The sequence below is a fragment of the Passer domesticus genome, chromosome 13 (assembly GCF_036417665.1).
Source record: "Passer domesticus isolate bPasDom1 chromosome 13, bPasDom1.hap1, whole genome shotgun sequence".
NCBI classification, from domain to species: domain Eukaryota; kingdom Metazoa; phylum Chordata; class Aves; order Passeriformes; family Passeridae; genus Passer; species Passer domesticus.
The window spans coordinates 10,126,721-10,153,071 of NC_087486.1; the positions used below are offsets into that span (position 1 = coordinate 10,126,721).

The following is a 26,351-nucleotide window of genomic DNA, read 5'->3' on the forward strand; positions in this document are numbered from 1 at the left end:
AGAAAAGATCTCTGTCCGTTTTACCAACCTCTGTAACCCTGCAGCAGATAAGGATGCTTCAAACACACAACAAATTCCAGTGAGCAGTTCTCTCCCTCAGATATTGCTAAGAGAAGGTAGGGAAAAGTTGATTAACTAGGTGACAACAGTAGGCAGGATCACGAAAGATCAGCATTTCTGTGCCTCTCTGCATGAAAATATTAGGGAGCGCTGTTGGCCCTGTGTTAGTGTCCTTGGCTTTTCTCCTTCCTTCAATCACTAGCTTCCATAACTTGGGAATAGAAGCCCCATTCAGCCTGAAAGGAGCAGTTCTGCTGCAGTTTATGAATGTTTTGTTTGATGTTTAAGCAAACAAAACATTAATAAACTGCATGAGAACTGCAGTTTGTTAAATATATTACTCTGAATCATTAAGAGCCTTTTTTCACAGTGTGTCCCTGACTTCATCCTTGATGTTTCCTTGTTGTTTTTGATTTACACTGAGAGTTTCTGATTTGCAGTGCCTTAAGTGAGACAGTCATATCTTCAGCAGGGGGATTTAAAATTACAGGAATAGTTTTAGGTGGAGCAAAGAACAGGGATGCCTGTGGAAGTCAGCCCTTGGTGCACACCTTGAGGTACCACTGATGCTTTTCATTTTCAGGAACAGGGACAGGCTTCATCCTACACTTTTGTTCCAACATATCTGATGAGGTTTATCAAGGATTACCACAACCCTGCTGTGCTGTGAGCCTGTGTAATCCAAGCACTGCTTTGCAGAATGTCTGAGGGATTTTTCCTGAAAAGTTCATCCTGCCCATGGTTGGAGGTGAGGTTTGCCTGACTCATGGCAGGAGCACTGTCATCTCCTTCTTATAATGAAATCGGGGTGGAAAACTACATCCTCCTTGATCTGACCTGGACTAAAAAGCAGTGTCTCTCAGCTTTTGCCACTAGTTGGAGGCATTTTCTCTTACAGAATGCCCTTTTTGTAGGATCAGAGGCAATCTTTTCAATTCCATGTGTTGGCATTTTGCTGCCTTGCTCAATGTAGTCTTAGTAAGGAGAAGGGAGAAAATGGCAGAAAATATAGAGAAATTAGGATTTTGGCAAAAGATGAAACATAAGAAAGATGAAAGAATATTCATGTCACCTGTTCAAATAGCATAATCTAGCTAATGCTTATTAAATCCCTTCCATCTAGAATTATTGACAGGAGCACTCTGTGTGTTCCACTGACAGGAACATTCACTCATTCACCTGGGGTCTTGCCAGAGACAGAGAAATCCCAAGTACTGGTAGGTGAGTTGGTCACCAGAGTGAAAAGACACAAAATCAGAATTTGGCAAGAAGAAACAATTTTTCCCTCACTAGTTTATGACTTTTTTGGGGATTTGTCAGTACAGCTCAGGAGTAGGGAGAGAAGGCTTGCTCTGCTCAACACAAGTAATTTTCTCTAACTATGCCTGATTTTCCATTCCGTCTTCTGGCTTTGTCCATATTTTCATTGCAGCTCTCTAGGGCATGGCCTGCATTTCTAAAATATTTTAATATCTTTTTGAATACGGCTTTACCCTGTGAAGCCCTGGCCATGGTCGGGCCCTTTTGATGTCTGTGGCTCACGTGTAGAATCCAAACCAAACCTTGGCAGGCATCATGTGTGGCACTATTACAGCATTGGGACTAATGAAATAATAGCTCCATAAATTACCATTAATTGTTTACCAAATTAATAATAACACAGTTGAACCAATTAAAAATGTAGAGTTTGATTACTTTGAAGGGGTATAAGCCACAAAGGACTATGCATCAATTAAAATACAGCAGAAGGCTTTTCACTGCATGCCCTGCAGGTATGTGTCATATCTTACTGAATGAATGTCATGTTGTGTTTGTGAAAATCATTTTGTTAGCAAAGCCATAATTTACAGAATGGATAATAAATACTGGCATCTACAAGTCAACCACTGATCTTATTAATACTTGTATTGGCTGAGGGTTTTGCACTGGAAGTTTTTAACTTTGGCATTACCATTGTAAGCAGTAACTACATTTGAATGTTGATTTCAGTAGTTTTCTTGTCACCAAGGTTTAACTTAAATATTTCAAAAGCAATTGCAGGGCTGGTGTTTTGGCTCTTTATGATGTACTAATTTGTATCTGACCTTTGGTGGGTAAATAAATATATTGTGGATGTTGTTTCTGTGTCTCTTCATAAAGGAGCCCCAGAGAAAGGGCTCGTTGGAGCAGGTGAGGAAGGCTCATGTTCAGCCAGGAACCATCTCTGAGGATGGACACCATTTAACTGCTTCTGTGACATGGTTGTTGTGATGTGCACATGGTCATGCATTCTGAAAGAATTTCTGGGCTCTTCTTCACATTAAGCATGCATTATTTCTTGGGAAAACAGAGCATCTGGCTGACAATATTTGTGATGAGTGCTATGCTAAAGATCTTAAAAAGAAACTGTCTCTAGACTCTTGATGTGATGAATACTGTTATTTGTGGTGTTTGGCATATGGTGGCTATGCTGGCAAATAACTTAGCATTAAACAGTCTTTCATTTGGCTCACTGGGTTTCTGGTATGTTTTAAATCAAATGTATATTTAAAGATTGTGTTGATACTTAATTTATAGATTTAATCAACAGTAATTCATTATATATAGTGCACCATGCATTCCTCAAATGTTCGGTTCGTTGAGCTGATTTTAATTTGTGATCATTAAATGTAAACAAGGCATGTATACTGCAATTGACCTAAAAAGTCAATATTAGCAGCCCTCACCAAAATGGTAGGATCTAGGATCCTGTTCTTTCAGTACAGAGAAATCTCTGTGCTGTGGTCTTTAGTCGCTTGTACAGGGAGAAGGTGGTGGGTAGCACAGAGCCATTTAATGTCACACACAAAGAGATAATGAGATACAATTGATGACTATTGAGAAGGAAACAACTAAAATATAGGAAAAAATTAAAATATATTTTCATAGGAAGGAGGAATGGAAATGTGCCCATTAGAGAGAAGCTATAGTGGCCAAGTCACTGGAAATGTTCAAGACGAAGTTGGGGCAAGCTGGTCTGGTGAAAGGTGCAGGGGGGGTGGAACTGGTTGCTCTTTGAGGTCTCTTCCAACCCAAACCATTCTGTGGTTCTATGATTTTAAGTACTGTTGGTTGGAAGTGTTGATGAAATACTGTTGAAGCAGGCTGGTGTTCTGGAGAGCAGAGGTGGGCTGAGCACTCGGGGGGTTTGGCACAGCACAAGTGGGGCCAAGTTCTGAGATGCAAACTCAGGTGAAGATTGCACAGACTCCAGGAAAAGCTCTGGTTTTGGCAGAAAATTCCTTTGCTGAGAAGTGGTGGGGGCTATCCCTGCAGAGACAGGAGCAGGAGCAGGCCATGCTTTGTTCCATCAGCCTCTGCTGGACCTGGGAGGCAGCAAATCTGGAGGGGATGCAAATCTCTGCTGTGGCTGTGGGGAGGGGAGATGGGCCCCAGCTGTCCATGGGGTGACTGGTGAGGGCTGTCAGTCACAGTTACACTCACTGAGGTGGGGTGACTGAAGCTCAGCAGGAATGGGAGATTTTGGACAGGTCAGAGCTGGGAGCATGCTGAGCAGAAATGAGGCAGAAGGGCTAAAAAGTTCTTTATGGCAAGTAATCCCTCTCTGAGGCCACATAACTCAGCTAAAGCAAACATGTCAAAGGTGCTCACGAGCATTTCTGAAGACGATTTAATGGTGAAGGGTGTTACAGAAAAATCCAGGGAGCAATGAATCATTTCTGCCTTCAGAGCTGCATTTGAATAGTTGAAAATAGGGTTGAGGATATGAGATAAGAAAAATAAAATTGTTGAATAGCTGCTCTCTAACTAAGTCCTGTCTGTTCTGTGCAAGCTGGTGTATGCCAACAGAATGAGAAGGGTGCTGGGCAGCCCAGGTGGTGGAGGCTGTCACTGCTCCCCCTCCTGCAGCCGCTTCCCATCACAATCAGAATTTCTTCCAGTGCCAAGGGGTTTTATGTGACATAAGACTTATAAGCCTGAATGATAAAGAACAGCTTCCATAAATCATTTTTCTCTGCAGATGTAAAAGTTTCAAGATGCTGGTGTCAGGTTGGTACACAAAGTGCAGCTGGCCACATTTTGCCAGCATATCTTGCTTTTCAATATGCTTTTTAATATGGTAGTCCAGGTGATTTGTTTTTCCCGTTACTTTCAAGGATGCAGCATTTATCATTTTTTTACTGAAATTCAAGTTTCTTGCAGCAGAGGCTTCAAATCTCAGCTTCAAAGTATTTTTGTGTAATTAAATTTCAGTTTTATATGTGGATTTTATCTGTGAACCTCAGAGGGGCTTTAATAAGAAATCCAACATGCTTGTGGGTATTTGTGTGACCCCTGTTATCATGGTCCAGGAAATCTTTTCAGACACCTTATTCCTAGAATGTCCTGGAGAGGTTTCATACGGGGGAAATTGAGGCAGAGTAGGGTTTAACTGTCTAGACAAAGATTAAATCTGACACTCTCTCTGGAGCTCTCTGCAGAGATTTCTGCTCCACTGAAGAAGCCACTTTGGTGGCTGTACTTACCCATTCCTTACTGGTTCCTTCCAAACCTTTTTTGTCCACCTTGATTCCACATCTTGTACCAAGGTCCCAGCTGCCTGCCCTGCATTGCACTGGAGTTCTGATGAATTAGCCAGTTAAAGGGTCTTCTCTGCAGAGGAGGGTTTAAGCAGAACAAAACCTGCCCACAAAAAACAATGCTATGTTTCCTGCTGATAGCAGGAAACCAGGGACTTCCCTTAGGAACTGTACTTTGCTTTCTGCTTTCCCTGCACCATCCTCTCCAGAAAGAAATGTCATTGAATTACCTGGTTCTTTGCTGTTCCTCTGCACATTCCTGACTTTATCATTAAGTTCAGTCAGGTGGTTCTGAATAAGGGCAGGACATGGTGAGAATGCTGATGCCAAAGTTTTTACCAACTAATGTGTTTTGAAAATGCAAGATGTTAGCTGGATAAATGTTGCTGCAGAGCAACCTTGCTGTAACCTTGCAGGATCCCCACTGGTCATATTTGTGCTGTTTGTGCCATCTCCAGGCTGGTACATCATTGCAGCACACATTAAACTGGTCACCTTGCAGGGCAGGACCAGCAGCACCTCAGGATGAGAAGAAATGCATCACAGCTGGTTTGGGTTGGAAGGGTCCTCAAAGATCATCCAGCTCCAGCCCCACTGCCATGGACAGGGACACCTTCCACTAGACCAGGTTACTCCAAGCCCCATCCAACCCGAAGTATGTCAGGTTGTGTCTTGGAATTGGCAGGAGCACAGGAGAGCAGAGTCCTTGCATTTATTAAGCATTGTGAATGTAGTTTCAGTTAGGAAAGATGCAAAATCCAGATAATCACCGTAGCTAAATTTGCAGTCATCCATAGAAAGCAATGAAAGCTCCATGAAAAACATTACTAATGCTTATTTACAACTCCAAAGGTGTGCTCGCCCTGATTTGGTTATTTAGAAGTGCAGTAAATGTGGGAATGTGAAAGAAACATGCATACTTGATTTTAAATGCTTGGGATGCTTTTTAAAAAGTCTTAATCTGTGGTTTAGAAGAAGTGCAAGGTTAGTTTCCAGGATCCTTGTTTCCTGGTTCATCCATTTTTCCATGCATCACATTCATTGCATAATGCTGGCCAGGAACTCAAAGGAAAATGGACAGAGAGTGAAAGATCAGAGCAGTTTGATAAGGCCATTTTTGATGACTCAGAGGTTGTAAATTATATGTGAATGTTTCTTGAACCCCAAATAGCCCATGGCCTGACTTGTCTCTACATTTGAAGTAATTTCTGTACACATCTTAGTGGTTCCCACGAGTCATGTTGAACTTAATGTTCTGACAGAATTTCCATGATAAACCCTAGGGGTTTATAGAGCATCCATAAAAATTCACTCCAGGGAGAAACTTGGCGTGCCACATCCTCTAGAAGCTATCATCTTCTGCCTTAAATCAGATATAAATCAGTTCAGCTATTGTAACTTAGAAAAGTTACAAAAATAAGTTTAGTGGTTTTGTATGTTTTTTTTCTCTGAAACTCTGAAATCCCATAGTTTAAATATAGATTGTGGCTGTTCAAAGTCTTGTTGTTTTGACAGAACCTGCCTGTGCTAAAGAGTTCCCAGTCTCAACGCTAAGGAATTTCTGGATTTGGAGAAACTTTTTAATTTCTAAAAATACTGAAATAAACCTTTTAAAAGAAACAACTATTGCTTTTTTGGCAATGAAACAACTGATGCTAATTGTGTCTTACAGTCCCAGTAGGATAGAAAATGTGAAACTCAGAGATCAGCTGCAACACTTCACATCTGTCCCCAAAAACTCATAACTCATAATGTTCTTTATTTTTTGGTGGGGTCAGTCAGAGATTTTAATTCTGTTCTCTCACAGTTATTTGGAAAGAGGCAGAGGAGGACCTTGTAGTGTGATTTTTGACTGTTTTTAAGAAAAAGAGACAAGTCTTTTGAGTCTCATGTTAAACTGGTGGGAACAGGTTGCCCAGAGAAGCTGGAGGTGTTCAAGGCCAGGCTGGATGGGGCTTGGAACAGCCTGGTCTGGAGGGAGGTGTCCTTGCCCAGGGCAGGGAGGCTGGAATGAGGTGAACTTTAAAGTCCCTTCCAACTAAAACCATTCTGTGATTCTATGACCTCCTGAAAGACTTCTGAGAGCCAGTTAGACCATTACCAATTTTACTTTTCAGATTAATAAAGTGGCTGGGGAAATGCATGGCTGCTACAATCTCAGGAGGAGACTCTTGGTACAACATGGGAATATTTTATCAGAAATTAATCATATCAGCATTGCTCTCAATCTGTGGGAAATAGGAATTTAAAATAAAAACAAATGCTTTTATGTAAACTTTTTTCTAAAATAGACTACTTATGCCTATTTACATAATGAATCCATCACTACCCTCAGGAGATTTGATAATTAAGCACTGAACAACTTATATTTATTCATGTACTTTCAAGAATGAATTAATTATCCCTTCCTGCACAAACTCAATGTTCTCCCTCTGATTAGTAGCAGGAGGACAGTGATGGGATTTTGTGATGGAAAGTGTGTTCCTTGTTTCCTTTAAAAAAAAAAAAAAGGAAAACAAATTGATCATTAGGATAAAGTACATTAAAAAGCTGTGCTTGGTGAAAAGTCAATATAAACAGTTTTTAGCAAATTTATTAGCAATGTGAATATGCTTAATACAGATTGGTATCAGAGAGCTGGACTTCTTAAATATGTCTTGTTTTTAGGAGGACTTTGTGTATAATTTAGATAATTGTTTAAGCAGCTGTTTGAACAGAGTTTGGCTCTCCAGATGTGACATTTCCAGTGCAGGTGGCTCAGAATCACTCACCTGGAGTTTCTCTCTACTCAGTTCTTGGAGCAGATCACTGAGCCAGGCAGGGTGACCCAGGGTCCCAAGTGGGCTCAGGAGGGGATTGGGGCACCCTCTCAGACATGGCACCAGCCTCCAAATCTGAGGTTCAGGGGATCTGAATTGATCCTCAGAATGTCTCAAATCCAACTGCTGGAAGTGATGCTCATCTTCCTCTGGGGCATTCTTTCACTCTTCCAGAGGGGAACATGCAGGTGTTTCACAGAAACAGGACAGTGTGGTCTCTGTGAAGTTCTGCCCTTAGAAGCTGGCCCAAACTCTGACATTAATTTTTGTTTTCAAGTTATGCTTTATTTTCTGTGGCATATTATCATTATATAAATAATCAACTGTTCTGAGCAACTTGGTCTAGTGAAAGTTGTTCCTGCCCATGGGAAGGGGTTGACAAGATGAGCTTTGAAGATTTATTCCAACCCAAACTATTCTAGGAAATGTCATCAATAGCATTTTATGGACACAGTTGCTGAAGAAAAGTAAAAGGTATCAAAATATTTAATTATTTCAGTAGCTGTTTTTCTCTTACATTTGTTCAAAGTCACAGTGACATGGGCTAGGTAGGGATGAGAGGCAGTGTCTTTACCACCAGGCCAGGGCTGAGTGTCATGGGGACTTGCACACATTTATTTTGAATTCCACAAGAAGATGGGGTTTAGCTTCAAATGTAAGGGACCTACCTCGGGGAGTCATAGCCTGTGGCCATCAAGAGTCATGACAGAGGAGTGCTTCAGGTACTAAATTCTGCTAGATACATAATCATGCCTTTTTATGACTTAAAAAACACCATTAGTAATTTAGTAGAAAATTTACAATAAAATGCTTTCTGAAGTAGCCCACAAAAAGTCTTGAGAACTTATAAATTGCATTAAGAACCTGAAATAAAGCTGAGATATGAACATTTCTACTCAGCTTTAGAAATAATTTTCTTTTTCACACTAATTAAGCTTGCAGTCCTTGGAGGTATGTCTTTTTGAGGGGCACCAAGCTCCTGAGATGTCCCACAGTGGCAGGTGGGCAGTGGTGGGTCACGCCAAGGGTGGCCAGAGGCAGAGCCAGCTCCTGGCTGGTGGTGTTTTTCACAGGTTATAAAGCCAGAAACCTCATCCCAGTCACCTGCACTGAACTGATGTGGGAGCTGTAGCAATTCTCTGGGTTCATTAATTGTGAACTACTTTAATCATGTTCATTAACAACTCTAAGGTCGTTAATTAATAACATAAACAAATTTAGTAGCATGACTGGCTTTCCTCTAATTCTAAATTGGCATTCAGAAAATGGAGTTTTTTTCACTAGGTGATGGATAATCCTTTCACCTGACTCTGGGCAGGTGAGAAGATGTCAAATGTGTCTGGGTAAGACCAGCTTGTTGAACCTTAATGACCAGCAAAATGAGATGGCATGGCAATGTTTCTTCTGGAGATAGTCCTAAAAAAAAACAGCGCAAAGGCATGCAAACCCAGGGTGATCTGTGTACTGAGGTTGTTGCTAATTCATTTATTTGGTCAGTAGAGTAGGGTAGAAACTAAATCAAATCCTAGTATGAGTAATTTATAAGCATATTATACAATGTTGTACAGATTCAGACTCAGTGTGAAACATCCTTCATTGCTTTTAGCCTCTCTCTGCTGTGACTAACCAGGTGACATCCCATGCCAGTGTGTCCCCACATCCCATCCCTATGTTTCCCCACATTCCATCCCAGTGTGTCCCCAGCAATATCACCAGAGTCCCTTCTTGGGACTGGCCAAGCTTCACCTTCACTTTAATGTTTAGAAATGCATCTCACAAATAGCATGGTCATTTTAAAATCAATTAGCTGCAGTTGGCTCAGCATTAAGAGGGTCTAAAATTTCTCCAAACTATGCAAAGCCAAATACATCTCATCAAAATTATTGGAGAAAAGAGTAATTATAAAAGGTATATCCTGTTTTTAAACTATGTTCTATTAATTGTTTTTGTTTTCTGGATTCAGTTAGCTCCTCACCTGAGAATGTGTTCAGCTAGAGAACTCTTTTATCTGTTGAAACAAATGCTAAAATCACCACTGACCTTCATGGCCACAAGGCAATAAACAGATTTTACTAATGCAGTGCATAAACACAGCTGCAGGACTTGGGGAATTAAGTAGACACTAAAGTTTCCATCCCATTAAATCACCCCTGACTTGAACCATTGCTGGAGAAACACGATGTATTTAGGGCTGTGTTACCCATGCTTCAGTTCACAAACAGGTCTCTCTGCATTAATTTGGGGGCAAGAATCAGTGCTGGAGACTTTCTTTGAAAGTCATTCTCCTGTTGAACATCAAACAAGGCTATGTTTTGGTTCATTGTCTCCCTTCTGAGGATGAGTTACAGGATTTGAAAAGTATTGCCTTGTCTCATAGGCAGGACCTGAGAGATAGAACAAGAGTAGATTAAATATTATGGGGAAATTCTTTCCTGTGAGGGTGGCACAGGATTCCCAGAGAAGGTGTGAATGTCCCATCCCTGGAAATGTTCCAGACCAGGCTGGAGGGGCACTGAGCAACCTGGTCTTGTGGAAGGTGTCCCTGATCACAGCAAGGGACTGGAGTGAGATGATCTTGCAACCCAGGCCACTCTGCAATTTTATGATATTCTGTTTCAGCAAGGCAAGATATCCATGAACAACTGTAGCAATGATTAAAGGTGTCAACAATGCATTAAAATGTATATTTTCTTTAGATTTAAGGGAAAAGATCTAGTTAGTGATGTTATTAATGATATTAAGCACTATTTAAAGCGTGAAATCTGTTTCTGTAGGTAGTGCAGCATGAGCAAAGGCAGGTGTCCAACATCACCAGGTAAATTGTCTCGATGCCATGCTACATCAGTGAGGTTTTATCCGTAGATATTCATTCCAGGCTGCTCCCTGTAATGACCTCAATTATACATGTCTTCATTGTGAAATTATGATTGCCTATGGTGGGCTGCAAATGACAGCAGAGAAAAAGATTTCCATGATAAACAAGCACAACAGGTAATACCTGCTGCATTAGTATGCAGAGCTTGTGGAGGTGCAGTGTAACTCCAGCTTAGCACCTCAAATAACACTGGAGAGGAGGAGAGGAAAATGTTCAGCAATATCTTGACACTTTTTTACAAGGAAAGGAATTACTAAGACTTCGCATTCTTGCATGCCACCATGGGACCTGGTATTGCAAGAAATTTAATCTAAGAACATCGAGATGGTGACAGCTGGGTCACCAAAGGTGCTCAGGGCTTCAGGCTGAATATCATACCAGGCAGGAAAGGTGGGAGAGGATGGACAAGAGTGGTCCCTCCCCTGAGTAGCCCCTTGGCACTAACCCCCAGCATGCAGGGAGGGATCCCTTACCATCCTGAATAAGGCAGATGGGTCTGGAGATGGCACTGCCCTAATTCCTGAACCACAAGGTGTTCAGGCACTGAGCTGCTGCCATCATCAGTGGAGAGTTTGTGGTGTCCTGGTTGCCTTTCACTGACCTTGATTTTGTTCTACATTTGGTGTCTTTCATCTACATGATCAGGGATTAGTCCTGGTCCTCTGATGTGCAAGCACATGCTTACACCAATTCCTTTTTAAAGGGGATCATTACAAAGGCTTTACCCTTGTCTAGAACCATTAAAAATTGAGTGAAGGATGATAGCATCCCATTCTCTGATGATAGTATCTCTCTCTGATGGGTGAATAGTTGGCAGGAACTTATTTCCAGCTGAAATCCCAGAGAAGAGTATCAGGTGTGACACAACTTGGTAACTGTGGTCAGCAAGGGCTGATACTGGTTCAACCTATGGAATGTAGAAAAAATGGTTTGCATGCCTCATCCTGCAGGATTTCCAAATTAACATAACATTGTTTGATTTTAGAACCAAATTCCATTCCAGCTTGTGTTCTGCAAATGAGCACCCTTTGAATATTGCCTATTTGTTCTGTTCAGTTTTATACCCATGGTAAAAATCCTTTTATCTCCTAAAGGTTTTTTAAAATAAAATGAACAGTGTTCAATACTTAATCTAGAAGCTTTACACAAAATCATTATGGTGACTTGAATAAGTTTTGCACATAAACCAACAGCAGCAGTGTCTAAGCTCTGTAACTTAATACAATATTGAGTCTTTTAAAAGAGTTTTAAAATACTCAGCCCTTGCATCCTCTTAGGGAACCCTGCTCCCCAATATACTTGCTTGCATAAGGAAATCTTTTTTCTATTGAAAACAAAAAAGCAATAACTAAAACCACAAAAAATAATTCTGTATTAGTAGAAAGGCTTTTAGATGTTAATTAGAGTCCCTCAAATGTACTGGTAATAAGATGCTGTCAAATACACTCCATAGAAATACTCTAAAAAGGAGTGTGTTTGTATTGTTAAAGTGGTCTGTGCTAATTACATGTTTTAACATAAAAAACTCATCTCTTGGCCTCATATGGTTCATCCAAGAATGGCAGCTGTGCAAGGTGTCTTCTTAATTAAACCTTAATGTATTTTTCATTACTGTGCTTCTGAAAAGCAAAAGCCAAAGCCTCTTTAGCAATTGTTTGTAAGATGGGCAGGAAGCCTTAAATTCCACTGCAAGAGAGCACTGAAAAAACATTGCTGAAGAAGGAGCTCATGGAAGCCAAGCATGAGCCAGGGAACTCAAGGCACCATGAAAAACAGCAGAGGGAATTAAGGAAAACAGCAGTAAGATGAAAAAACAATTCTCTTGTAAATGAATGGCCCTCTATTTCATTTCTCTTCAAGAGGAGATGTCCTCATTAGCCTTACTGCATGCTACAAATTATTGTAATTATCAGTTCTTTATCCTGTCAAGTGCACTCCAAATATTTTATTCATTAAAGGAAGCTCTTCATTATGTAGAAAATAACTACATTATTAGCCCCTATGTGCTGTTGACATGCTTCAGGCAGCTGGATGAGGGTGGTGGGATGGACTCTCCACCCCTGGAAGTGTTCAAGGCCACGTTGGATGGAGCTTGGAGCAGCCTGGTCGAGTGAAAGATGTCCCTGCCCATGGCAGAGGTTGCAGAGATGGTCATTAATATCCCATCCAGCCCAAACCATTCAGGGGTTCCCTGGAGCATCTCTATTCCTATGGCCCACTGACCCTGAGTTGCCACATTTCTTCCAGCAGATGAAGGCAGTGTGATTTCAGTCATGTGTCATGTCTTCCCAGCTTAGTTGCTAACCTGCTCAGTGATCTTGAATAGATAATGCTCTCTTTCCAATATTCCTTCATCTCCCCTTTTGATTTTTAAGGTTTGATGGTCAGACTGTGTCAGTCTTCTCATGTAATGCCGCTGGGAGCCACCATAACACAAATAGTAGCACCACATTGGTCAAACATCCTTAATTTTGATCAACCATCTATCAAAACGATTTACCTTTTATTTAGAACAGCTTGTACTCTTCCTGAAATAGCTCTGGGAATTTTAAGTAGGAGAAGTGCTCACTGCTGGCAGACACACCAATGCTGTATGGACCCTGCAGCCCAAAATCAGCCTCAGATCTGCAGTGGTGAACACGTTGTGACACGTTAGCTTCTCACTTAGGTGGAAGAAGCAGAAGAGAAGGGGTGCTGAGTTGCTGGAGTATGTTTTCACAAGCAGGTTTTGCACTAATTCTTCACAATCCGTTGCTTTACCAGAGTACTGAGTCTGTCCAGGCTGCCCAAGGCTGCTGAAATACACTGAATATTTTAGTGACAGATTTAAGAGGTTTGCTACTCAAGATATGTTAAAGCAATTTTTCAATTAGATAATATGTGAAAAGGTGGAAAATTGTGCTTGCAAATGTCAATACTGGATTTTTTTTCAATTTTATTCCATGCAAGTGATATTCAGATCTTGTGTGGGATCTAATGACAGAGTTGTGAGGTAAGTGGACAGGATGAAGAGTAACTTCACCAGTTGATGGGAGGGGGTAACCTGACCCCTGTATGTCATTTTACAGTGTCACACTGCTTGAAATGTTTGGTTTTTTCCCCAAAGCACATGGCCTTGGGCGAGGCAGTGTCAGTCTCTTCCATCTGTGTTTTACTGCTGTTGTTGCCAGTGGACATTGGGAAGGAGGAGCCTTGGTGCTGGGAGGGGCTGTTTCATTCCTCAGCCCAGGTTTTGGCTGAAGCCAAGTCACACCAGCTGTGAACATTCCCTGTTCCTCTCAATAGGCCATTACTTGAAAGACCACCTTTCATAATATACATGCAATACAGTTTTCTTATTGCAGAGCTTGGGAATGAGAGCAAGCAAAAGCTGTCATGTGAATTACAAAGCTGTGGCTACAGGAGTTTGGACAATGTGGCCTGACTGCCCTGTCACTGTCTCACTGCTGCCAAAATGCTGCATAATGGCAATCTGCACCCAGGGTAGTTCTGGTATCAGGTCTGACCTTTCTGTGTGACCACACATGGCAAAAGAGGCAGCCACATCTCATGCCAGAAGGAAACAGTGTGGCATAGTGTGGTTTCAGAGAGCTGGGGGTGAGTTTTTCAGTGAGGTCTGCTGCCTCAGGAGTTTCTTTTGTGTGGCACACCTAGAGTCAAAATAACTGGGGTTTTTCTTTAAATAAAATATTAGAAAGCTTTTATATTTTAGGACATCTGTATCTCAGGTGCCACATGTGGCTGTGTTTGGTAAACAAGCTTTCAAGCTTGGCAACTTCCAGTGTGTGGGCAATTTGAAACTAGGTTTAGTTTATCTATATTTCAGTGGCAGCAGTCTGACCTTAATTCTTCCTCAAGGAACAAACATGACTCATTCTTGTACGTTTTAAAAGGACTTTGAGAGGAGTGTTGTAGAGAAACAAGCCCAGATGATCTCAAGCTGGAGAGCCTTTGCTTGTCCTCCTGTTGCTGACTGCTTCATATGAACTGCTGCAGCCAGGCTGGGGAGCTGACCAGCTTAGTGCCCTCATGCCACAGCTAAGATATTTCAGGAAAGGGGTGCAGGGAGTTTGATTGAGACAGATTCAGTTTGTCTCTTACTTGGCTTTATTGTTGATGGGTTTTTTTTGTATAGCATAGGTACCCCATCTCCTTGCCAAAATCCTCCGAAGTTATTCCCAGCATGAGAACAGAAGTCTGAGAGGGGAGAAGAGGAGCAGCTTCCCTGTGTGGTATTTGATGTTGTCCCCGTTCTCTGGCCTTTTGCAGAGGTGGTTCGGCTGAGCCTGCCAGAGGAGCAGAGGGTCACTGTGACCACCATCACCGTGGGCCTCAGCACCGTGCTGACCTGCAGCATCCGCGGGCCGCTGCGGCCTCCCATCGTCTGGAAACGCAACGGCGTCGTCCTCAACTTCCTCGACCTGGAGGACATCAACGTACGTGCTGAGCCTCTCCTGTCATTGCTGTCAGCACCTTGAGTGTCACCTCACTTAGCAGGTGGTGGTTATAAGGGTGTGACTTTTATCCCATTATTATGGAAAGCAGAATGGCGCAATATTTAGGTTTTATGTGAATATGTCTCAGGAATAACAGCAAAGCAGGGTATGTGCAGGGGAGAGCAGGAGTACTTGGAATAAGTTACATGAAATTATGCTTCTTTCGTTGTTCTGGACCTGTGCTCCAGAGACCTCAAAACTCAGGGGTAAACAGCTCTACAGACCACTCACTCCTCAGGAGTGTCTTTCCCAGTACAGTGAAACAGGTTCACCAAGAAGATGAAACGAGACATTTGTGGTGGCTATGGATCTCTCCTCTATCTAAACCAAATAATCCGTTTTTATCTCTGATCCTCCTGTTTCACTTGCCTTTGAGTCAGTTCTCCTCTCTCATTCTTTGGCTGTTATTTCTGATGAGCAGTTTAAAAATGGGATTATTCAGCAGGTGTGGCAGTGCCGTTGCAGGAAGGAATATGAATCTCTTTTAATTCACACTGCTGGTCTGATCTCTGAGTCATAGTTGGTACTAAAGACAATACCTGAATGATGGTATAAACTTACTCATTTATTTAATAACATTTAATTACAGAGAGAGTGGAAAGTAGTGTACAAAAAATATGGTCTGTATTTCATTTCTCTTTTCATTAAAGTATATGGTAAATCAGGTTTTATTTTAATTACACTGCAGCAAGAGTTGATTTATATTTTTGTTCACTTCTTGTTAATTTGATAACCACTCAGTTCAGAGTTGTTACAGTCAGTACTATAGCTCCCCAAATTGTTGTGTATCCAGGATTGCTGAAATGGGAAAAATCTTTGGTTTATTCTTCTGCAGTAAAATGTGAAAATTACAGCACATGGGACAGAAATACACACAGAATTTCAGTACTTTATTTGTTGACTCTTCCTTAGCAGATCATGTGCACCATGTATAGGTAATTACTGTGTTCACAAACTTAGTAATTAAAACCATCTAAACATCTTTTTCATCACAGCAAGTATTATCTTTTTAAAATGTTTTGTATTTCTTGTCACTGCTTCAAGCTTGACGTGGAAATACAGTAGAGCCTGTGAGGGCGAAAGGATTTGTTGGCCAAAAATAATGACGATTTCATGTATTTAGCTGACATTTATGAAATTTTGGTTATGATGGCATTAATCTCAAAGAATTAAAGCTCCTGTGTGAACTGGACACAAAATGACAATCCAAGAACCTGAGGAGAAACACTTTATTGAAGGACTGATGGCACTTGGCTCTGAGGGTTCATTTGCAACTGCTGCTATTTTAAACAGTGTTGAATACGATTTCAGACTGAAATGCCAGTTCCTCACATAATTTTGCACCGGCCCAAGTGGATTTCCGGTTTGCTTATAAGTAATTCTGTTTCTCATTGGTAATTCTATGTTAACAGGCAGAGTTACGTCCTTGCACATGAGCTGGCTAGTTCCTGAATGATTCAACACTCCCATGGAGTGTAATACAGCAAGAAAAAACGTCACTTTTTGATCTGTTTCCACTAGTATATCACTGAGAAACTATATCAGAAGAGCACTCTGAGATTTTGTTGCAAGGAGAAAAAACAAGATTTGTGCCTCAACTTTAATGTGTCACATATCAGTTTATGACCTTTGTCACTTTGTCATATAACAGCTGCTACTAGTGAACATCAACTTTGCTAGTCTAATGAACACCTCCACAACTTTTTTTTGCTTTAATTATGCTGTGTAAATATTTTATGTTCTGTATATACACTGCCATCTGTATTCTGGTCAGATTGCTTGAGGAGGCATAATTTGGGTATTGCCATTTTTTATTTTCCCTCTTCCACGGTGGGTGTTATGTAGGATGCTTGAGCTCAGGCATGTCTCCTCTTTGGCTGCTGAGGATGGGCACCTGCATGTCTGAAGCACTTGGTGGCAGCAGGGATGGTCCTTCAGCTGCTGAATGCAGCCTTTTATTTGTCACAGAAGCACAGAATGATTTGGGTTAGATGGATTTTAAAGCTCATCTTCTTCCAACCCCCCTGCCATGGGCAGGAACACCTTCCTCTAGACCAGGCTGCAAAATCTTCATCAGCCTGTCCTTGCAGGAATGGGGCATCTACAGTTTTATAGGAAACGTGTCAGTGCCTCACCACCCTCAGAGGGAGGATTTTTTCCCTAATATCTAATCTAATCCTACTCTCTTTTGATCCATTCCCCATTCTCCTGTCACTACATGCCCTTGTTTAAAAGTCCCTCTCCACCTTTCTTGTAGGTTCCCTTCAGGTGCTGGAAGGACACAGTTAGGTCACCCTTAATCCTTCTGTTTTCCAGGCTGAAGAATCCCAATACTCTCTCCCTTTCCTTATAGCAGAGGTGCTCCATCCCTCTATTCATCTTGTTCTTTTCTTAAACACCTAACAACTCAGGTCAGGGGGTGGCAGCAAACAGTTCAAAGCTTCAGCCTTACGTGGGTACACAAACTCACATTAAACAATAATCTATTTAAAGGCACTGACAACAGAAAGTAAAGGCAGTGTGCTTCTTAATGTACTTGAAGGTAGTTAATTAAATTACTCCGGTTTTCCTTTAGTACGCCTCAAGCAGAAACTCAATTGCATTTCTGCTTTTCACAATAAGGTTGGCAATTTGGCTAATTGGAAGAGCAACAGGAGATTAATTGTACCTTTTTAACTTCAAGAAAATCCTCCCTGCTCTTGGCACATTGCTAATCACATACAGACCTACAGGATAGTCACACACATGGAAAAGTCCTGGTATTATATTTCAATTAAACTCTTTCTCTTCTAAATGCTAATTCAAGAAATCAGATGAAATGAGAAGCTCAACTCTGAAAAAACAGAATCTTGCCAACTAGGTGTGAGAGCAGCAGAGGAAAGGCACTGCTGAAGTGTCCTTTGTTGCTTTATTCTCTCCAGATTAATGACAAATGTGATCTGAGAAGGTGACCTGTGTTCCAGGGTAATACTGGGAGGGACAAAGACAGTCAACAAAAACCTAGATAAGCCTAAATTTGCACAGAACTGAAAGATTGGAGATTACTATAAAGCCTAGTTGTTTAACTGCATTAGTTAAATCACTTTTATGTGATATCTTGATTGGCAACAAAATATTCATAATTTTTCATTGCTCTCTTAATCAAAAGCTTTCATAAGCAACCAGTAATAATTTGTCATGTCCTGTCTAAGGGAGCTCTGTTAATGACTTGTCACATAGCTATTGCAAAAGAGCCATCCTAATGGTACATGTAATTAAACAGTTTCTCTAGCAAACATTTAAGATTGCTTTTAGCATAAAAATATTATTTCTCCATAAATTACCCATCCATATTATTTATCCATTAGAAGTCCCTTTGCAGTTCCACTTTAATAAAGCCACATCAACTTTTCTCATGCAGAAAATAACTATAATGTAGCTGAAACTGATAAATTTGTTATAGCTATAAATTGATTTCTGACTACAAAAGTGAAGTGGTTATAATGTGTCGTCATTCAAAATAATATACTTTTGCCTCCTAGGAACAAGCGATATGTTTTCTCAAGTATGTGATTATGAAAACATTCCTCAATTTGAAAATAAAATAAACTCCTCATGGAGTCAAATGCATATAGTATTTATAGAGTATTGTTTCACACAATTTGACATTATCTCCAGAGAAACGTGTAAATTGATAAAATTTATAAATATAAGTTGCTCCTTCAGAAGCATGGTGAAAGAGAAGATTACCATAAAAAAACTAATATGGTTGTAGAGGTAGATAAGAATTTGGTGAATTACCAAGGGTAATGCAGGTAGTTATAGCCTAAACTCATTAGTGTCATTCATTACTCATTCCATTTTAATCTGTACACTTTAACTCACACTGGCGTTGGATCATTAGTGTGAAAAATAGAATTTATACAATCAATTGTGTAAATACAGAGTTCTTCATTTTTGCTGATGTCAGGTGGGATGGCACAGCCTTGCTCTCTCCAAACATCCCACCCAGGCACAAGCACAGAGCTCCAGACCACAGCCTTGACTTCTGGATTTCCCCATCCCCTGGGAAATGACCTCCATGTGCATCTCATGGCCCTTACAAGAGCTGTGCCTGCCTGTCCTGAGACACATTTCATGAATGCTCATGAAAATGTCCCTTTTCCATGTATTGTATTTGAAACCCAAAGCAAACAGCCAGCCTTTAAGGTGCAAGTCACTGGCATTTGTTTTCTCATTAAAATAGTCTGTATGAAGACAATGTATTCATGTTGATGTTTTTAATGTAGATTCATTGTTAAATAATAAAAAGCTCATGTGTGAATGGCCCCATTAATTCACTTCTAATAGAATTTGGGCCATTAAAATGATGAAACCCTGGGCCCTCCTAGATACTGCAGTGATGCAGTGATGGGAGCAAGTTCCAGAAATTTGAATATTTAGACCCAAGTTTTTTCTCTTTCAAATCAAAGTTATGAAATTGCTTGTAGCTTCTTAATGTATTTACAGGCTCTAAAGTAGAGGTTAAGTGCAAAATTACTACTGACAGTATATTCTGAATATACAGTCTCACATTTTGTCATAATGAAGATTACAGAAATTGTATCCACTTGCATTTTTAGAGGAATGTACCTACTATTCATTTTCCTTGTCATGTTATCTCTAAGTTTCTCAGGATGTAAAACTCACCCATTTTTTTTTATATTATAATTACACAACTATCTAAAAAGTTCATGTCCATATTTTCAAGGCAAAAAATTTTTTGACTCAGCATCATGTTGCGTTGAATTCTTTGAGCAGAAAAACCAGAAAAGATAAATTAATGCCCCATCAGGCTGTGTTTGCAATAGTATTCTAGCATTTGCTTAAGGCTGAATTTCTCTCCATGTAAATGACTAAAGTGATGTGTAAAACCAGGAACAAATAATATTAATGAAGCATAAGTTTTCAGCTTGTCTCTAGAAATGAATTATTAAAAGCATCAAAGAAAGTGATTTAAGGACCCGTGATTAATTTAGTTTTTATTATTTTTATATGAATCACTCATAAATCTATTGTAAAAAAGATCAGAGACATTTCATTAGGAAGGAGAAATCATTTCCAAAATGATAGCCATTGTTGTAGATTTTGCATAACAATAATCTCATTAAATGCTTGGGTACATTTTGTTTTAAAATCCTGTAAACATTATCAGAGAGAGATTTCTAGGACACTGATCAGGCAAGCTTTTTTAGTGTGAATTAGTTAATACTGGTTGCTTTGCTGGTGATTGTGAGATCAGGATGGGATTTTTCTGTATCTGGAAGTGTTCAAGGCCAGGTTGAATGGGGCTTGGAGCAACCTGGGACAGTAGAAGGTGTCTCTGCCCATGGCAGGGGGTTGGGCAAGATGAGCTTTAAGGTCCCTTCCAACCCAAACCGTTCTGGGGTTCTGGTGCAAAACTGGTGACACCAGCAAGCCCCTTTGCCAGGACTGGTTTTGTCAGTAGGCACTGAAACCATGTGGAGAAGATCTCCAGCTTCCCTGGCTTTGGGAAAGGCTGGAATGGAAGAGGTTAAAATGAATTGTTATTATTATTAGGAGGAGGAGGAGGAGTAATAATAATATTTGGAAAGCAAATCTCCTGAGAGCAGAATACTCAGGGAACTTCATTCCCTCAGCCATTATTTCTTTTTATTTCTTTCAAACCATCATGGTGAGACGGTGTTGACTGTCTTTAGGGCTTCCCTCCTGCCCAGTATTTGTTAGGAGCAGTCAGCATCTAACTTGGATGGATTTAAATCACTGTGTGTGTGTAAATGGCTTGAGCAAGGGAGTGTGTAATCCATAGTGCCATACTGTGGGGTGACTGGTGCCAATGTGAGCTGGGAATGTGGGGAATCTCTGCCTTCATGTCAGTAGGATTGATTTTTCTGTTTCTTCTTCCTCTTTGTGGTTTGAAGTCAAGTTTGGGGTTTTTTCTCAAGCATCTGGAAGTTAACCTAAAAAATAATAAGTGTCTGTGCTCATTACTGCTCAAACTTCCTGAAAACCAAGAAACTTTGACAAAAATTTAAAGGGTTTAAAATGTTGGAGCAACCCTAAGGCATGTCAGAAAGCTTCATGAAAATGCATCTGAAACAGGCAAGAAGTGGATGGCAGTGCCCTGCACCCTGTGGCATCACAGCCAGCTCAGCTTCCAGGGTTAATGTGGCTCCTCCCTGCCAGCTCCTTCCTGGGTGTCAGAGCTGGAGATTTGTGGTGTTACAATCACAGGGTGGAATTCACTTGAGACAGAATGTGAACAAGATTTACAAGTAATATGCAATGTTTTACACATCTCTGAGCACGGTGTCCCTGAACCGTGGCAGAGTGCATGACCAGGGAATGCATTAGAATGGGAATGGGATAAATAAATATGAAAAATCTGTGTTTGGAAAGACCAATGCCTTGGGTAATCAGTAGTGATGGAAAGGAAAGGAAATACTGTACCAACAAAAAAGTATGTATCCATTTCCTAGGATCTGCTTTGTTATTTTTTTTGGACCAACTTTTTTTTAATATTTTATAGATTACCAAGCTGTTATCAATGTAAAATGCAAGGTGATGAATTTTTTTAAATCTTGAAAAGTTAAAACATATTCTGAGGTAATTTAATCCATCATTTGGTTGAAGGGTAAATGCAAGACGTGAAAGGAGCTCATGAGACAGAGAACTTTTATTTGAAAAACTAAGAAAAAAGGTGATACAGAGAAGTCAATTTATCAGCTGCCGCTAGTTGACTTTATCAATTATGAGAAATTATAACCATAGCTTTCTCTAGGTTATTCTCAAGTTATTCTAAAAATAACTTTATAATGGAATGCATAAGGTAGAGATGATGAACACCCTGCCCTTATCTGGCTGCTTTGATGCAGGGCTTATGATTCTGTGGAGTTAGATGGGTATTTCCTCTAGTTTCATCACTTCTCTTTCTTCCTCTTCACAAGAAAATGGTGAGATACCCCATCCCTGAGCACCCACATCCATTCTAGAGACAGCCCATCCCAGGAAGTGGTCAAGGCCAGGTTGGACAGGGCTTGGAGCAACCTGGACTGGAGAAAGGTGCCCATGGCAGGGTGGGGTTGGACCATATGAGCTTACAGGTTCCTTCCAACCAAAACCTTTTTATGATTCCATGATAATTGCGTGGCAAATGAGGAAAACCAAAGTAAGTCCCAGAATTTGCTTAGTGCCTTTCTACTGATTGCCTGTTCTTCTTCATGGAATCATACATTTAAATGTATTTTCAATTCACTGTGGGCATTGCTGGGGTCAAGTGGGGCAGTAACAGCTCCCTGGGGTGTGCAGCACTTGCTGAGCTCCCCAGACAGCCCAAAAATACTGTTTTAAAACTGAGGGTATATTTGGGCAGAGAAGAATTATGCTGCATCAGTTTTATAGATGTTTTTGTTCTGCTCTGTCTGCTTTCAGTCTTGTGGTGACTTGAGAACTGGCATAACAAGCAAAAGCCATCTAAACTGAGTCAAAATACGTGAAAATATTTCCTCTGCTTTTTTCCCCATGGTGAATTGCTCCCATTCCCTCTGCCCACCCCATCCACGTGCCAGCAAAGCGGAGCAGCAGCTGAGCAGCTGTCAGTGCTCACTCACACCCTGTTAGGAGGGCAGTGGCCTGTGAGCAGCTCCTCAGAGCTCCCAGAGGCAGTGCAGCATTGAGGGGGATATGGGACACATCCCAAATACGTCTCACAGCTTCCAACTGCAGCACGGCTCTCCTGACTGCAAGATGTGGAGTTAGAGGCGATTAAGGAATCAAAGACTCATCATTTCTTAATGCTCCAGGGCTTGGGTTTTTACAGCACTTCCAAATACACCCTTATGAAATACACAAAGAAAGTGCTTGTGCATAAGAATGCATCCATAGATATAAAATGTAACAGTGCAATCCTAATGTACTAACTATGTCCACAGGGAAACACTAGGAGAAAACCGTGAGCTGCAATAAACACACAGAAAGTCATTAATTTGTTAGAGAATTCAGTCTACTTTTTGCAGCCACAAAAGGTTCAGTGTTAAACATTTAATGCCACAATCTCTTTTTCCTTCCCACTCCTAAACACTTCCAATTCTTAATAATTTTGTAGTTATATATAAACTTACCGTGTGAGCAGGTTCTAATACAGAGGTGATAATTCCCCTCTATGCCTGACATGGGGACATGGTGCTGACCTACATCATCTTTGATAACTTTCTTTAAACACCAGGAGTCAGAAAATAGGATTTTCAAAGTCACAAACTGTGCTTTTACCAATATAAGCTCCTCTTTTCAAGAAAAACATTTGGAAAATAAGTTAATAATACAATAGTGTTGCACCTGTTTGGTTCTGCAGGGGTTTTTTGCTTATATTAATACATTTGTATGCACTGGGAAAAAACTGATCATCCTTAAAAAGAAAATTACAGAGCACAAACCAATCATTCAGAATATTTTTCTGTGATATTTTAAAGGAAGTAACATACTTAAATAGAGAAGATTATATTGTCCTGTTTTTCCACAACTCCTTGGACCAAATTATTCTATTAAAGTAGCCATCCTGCTATTATTAATCTGAACTCAATTTTAGTTTCTTTTAACTTACAAAAACTGTTATTAAGTCCCCTCCAATGCATACAAAAGGTTTTTTGTATCTCATGCAAATACCATTTGAACAGGGTTAGTGTCTCTTCCATTAGCAGTTACTCATGCATCTTTGCTTTCCATCAGGAAAGATCTAACTGACCAAAATACAGGCAAATGCTTGAAATGGGGATTTTTGAGTAGATATTTGTAATAATGTATTGGAAAACTTAACCAGTTTATGCCATAGTATAGATGCCTGACACCAAGGTGACAATAATGTGTGATATGCTTTTGATTATAGAGAATGGATTTCAGATATCTATGGATTTACTCTGTTTCTTAACAATTGTTCATACATTTGCCCGTTGGAGCAGCACAGTCAGCAGAACCAGGTCATGATTGTGGGTATGTCTGTGCCCTCTCTGGTGCTTTGGGAAGGGTTGTGTCCTGCCAGTAAACTCCTTCTTTCTCAGTGCTCACTTTCAACCTGCCTTAAAACATGTCTAAAAACTAGGTAAGCTCTCAAAATTATCTCTCCCCCACCAGTGCTGACCTGCCACTGAGAGGTGAGGCATGAATATGCTTCTTAGTGCCAGACAGAAGATTTTGGAGAAGATTCATGAGCTGACAGAAGTAGTGCCAGATCAATCCGTACTGCAGGAGACGGGCTGTTTTGTACTTCTCTTGAAGGGTGCCAGCTGGCATTGCATGTCTGCTGCAGAATCACAGCTTCCTTAAAAAATGTTCAAAGTGTGGTGTCTGGAAAGGAAGGTTCAAACTGCAAAGCACATGCACCCTGAAGAGGCAGGAAATGTGAGATGTAAGGAGCCCCAAAAGGTTTGGGTTCAGAAGTCAGCCCGTGTGCTGATCAAACAAGTCCTGCCTGTGATCTCTGGGTCCTGGGCAGGGGCTGGCAGCAGCAGGTGGCTGTGGATGGTTCCTTACAGTGCTGGAGCTGCCGTGGGTGCAGCAGGGAAGGAGCAGTGTCAGAGCTTCTGTGTGTGGATCCCCTTCCTCCAACACAGAGAAATCAGGACCCAGGTTCTTGACTCCAAGCCAGCAGATCAAAGTGATGTTCCTGTTTAATGTCCCCCCTGGTGGGTTCTGCCATGGCAGAGGAGGAATGAGCTGTCCCCTCCTCACTGCTGCATGTCCCAGACACGGGGTGGCAGCAGGCAGGACCCCTGGAGGGGCTTCCCCTGCACACCCCAGGCTGCAGGCTGCCTTCCAGCTGCCCCTTGGAGCTTTGAGAACAAGTCCTTGTGTTCTCATGAGCAGAACCTCTCCAACATTCACCCTGCTGTACTGGGTTTGTGCCACCCTGACTCAAAGTTGAATTTTCCCATAATATTGCAGTGAAATTACTCAAAGAGTTCAATTTAGCATACTTCACACGTGAGGATGATTACAGAAAAATCTTTCTTTCAGCTCATGAATTGTTTTAAAATGTATCCTCCTCTGTTTGCATAGAAACACAAACACTCTGAAGTTGCAGAGGGTCTGAAGGTTGGTAGAGTAACAAGAGAAGCTGCTTAATTTAGCCACCAGTGCTGTGGTTCTCTTAGCTACAGTTTGGTAAATAAACATTGAAATTAGCAAATAAATAATGAATTGAAATAAATTCCCATGCAGGGTGCTTGTACAACGTATTCAAGTGCCAAAAATGTGTCTAATAAGTCAATCCTTCCCATCTGTGATCAAAAATTGAAACAATGCAACAGCAGGTCTAGAAAGATGAAGGGGATGAAGAAAGATACTTGTTAAGCAGTTATAGAATAAACAGGTATGTTTGAGAAGAGGCTTTTTGTCTTCTTCCTTGTCTCCTGCCTAGGATGTTGTCTGAGATAAGTGACAAAGAGCTTCAGTTCTTTTTCATCAAGTCTCAAGGCTGCAATGCATTTTCTAAGAACCAGCAGAGATAAAGGAAACCTTAACCCACCCAAATGTTAGCATTTTATGCATCTGAGGTTAACAGGTAGATATTAAATTCCCCCATAAATTAAACAGCTGGAAATGGCCATCTTTTTTATGTGCAAAAAGCACCTTGTTAGCAACAAGCACAAAAGTTCATATTCTCAGATGAGTCACTTTACCTTTCTCTTAAATCGCTGCTCATTTTCTCCCTGCGTGTTGATTTATGAACTTTATGTCCTACTGTTCAAAATTCAAGCTGTGCCCCCAGGCTGCATTGCTATCAAAACCTCTGAGCAGGTAGTATCCATTCATGTAGTGCTTAAAATATTGTTACTAAATAATAAGGCACCTTTCCTGTCTTTTGTTCCATTCAGGATTTTGGAGAAGATGATTCCCTCTACATCACCAAGGTAACAACTATTCACATGGGCAATTACACCTGTCATGCCTACGGCTATGAAGACCTGTATCAGACCCACATCCTTCAGGTGAATGGTTAGTAAATGGCATATATGACATTCCATGAAAACATTCCCTAAGAAAAGTTGTGTGTTAACCTCATTCACACAGAGATCTGTAAAGCCACAGCTCAAATTATCTGTGCACAAGAGTAAATGCAGCTCACTGGCACTGACTGTCACACAAGCAGTCAAAAATAAAAGTATCAAGGGGGGATGTGTATAATTATCTGGGCTTCAGGAGGTATCTTCACTGTTAAACAAGCTGTCAGTGACATTTCCTTAGAGTTAAGAGCAGCGTTTCCAAGCATCTCTTAAAATAATTACTACTTTTGTCAACAGAAGTGTTGCCTCAATAATTTCTTTTTCCAGAAAATCGTTTCTATTGCATGAAATAGCCCAGGATATTTAAATAAATACAACAGTGCTTCCAAAACCAGCTAACCTCCAGCTATATATCCAGGTTATTACCTGGTTGTACTGAGCTTGGTTTGCTGAGGGCTGTTTACACTGGCTCACTGGATTGCGAAATGAGGGCGAATCATTTTACAGGTGAGAGAATCACACAATCCAGCATTCTCATGCACCTC

General features: G+C 40.8%; 1 protein-coding gene across 5 annotated transcripts in view; it reads left to right on the forward strand.

Moving 5' to 3' along the window:
• The window catches only part of FSTL4 (follistatin like 4), a 209,476-nt gene that overhangs the window by 156,708 nt on the left and 26,417 nt on the right, over positions 1 to 26,351 (forward strand). For all 5 annotated transcript variants that reach the window (XM_064387512.1, XM_064387509.1, XM_064387508.1 and 2 more), the window contains 2 exons: positions 14,583 to 14,749; positions 25,678 to 25,798. In XM_064387512.1, the coding sequence (XP_064243582.1) occupies positions 14,583 to 14,749; positions 25,678 to 25,798 (288 nt within the window). The remainder of the gene's footprint in view (positions 1 to 14,582; positions 14,750 to 25,677; positions 25,799 to 26,351) is intronic.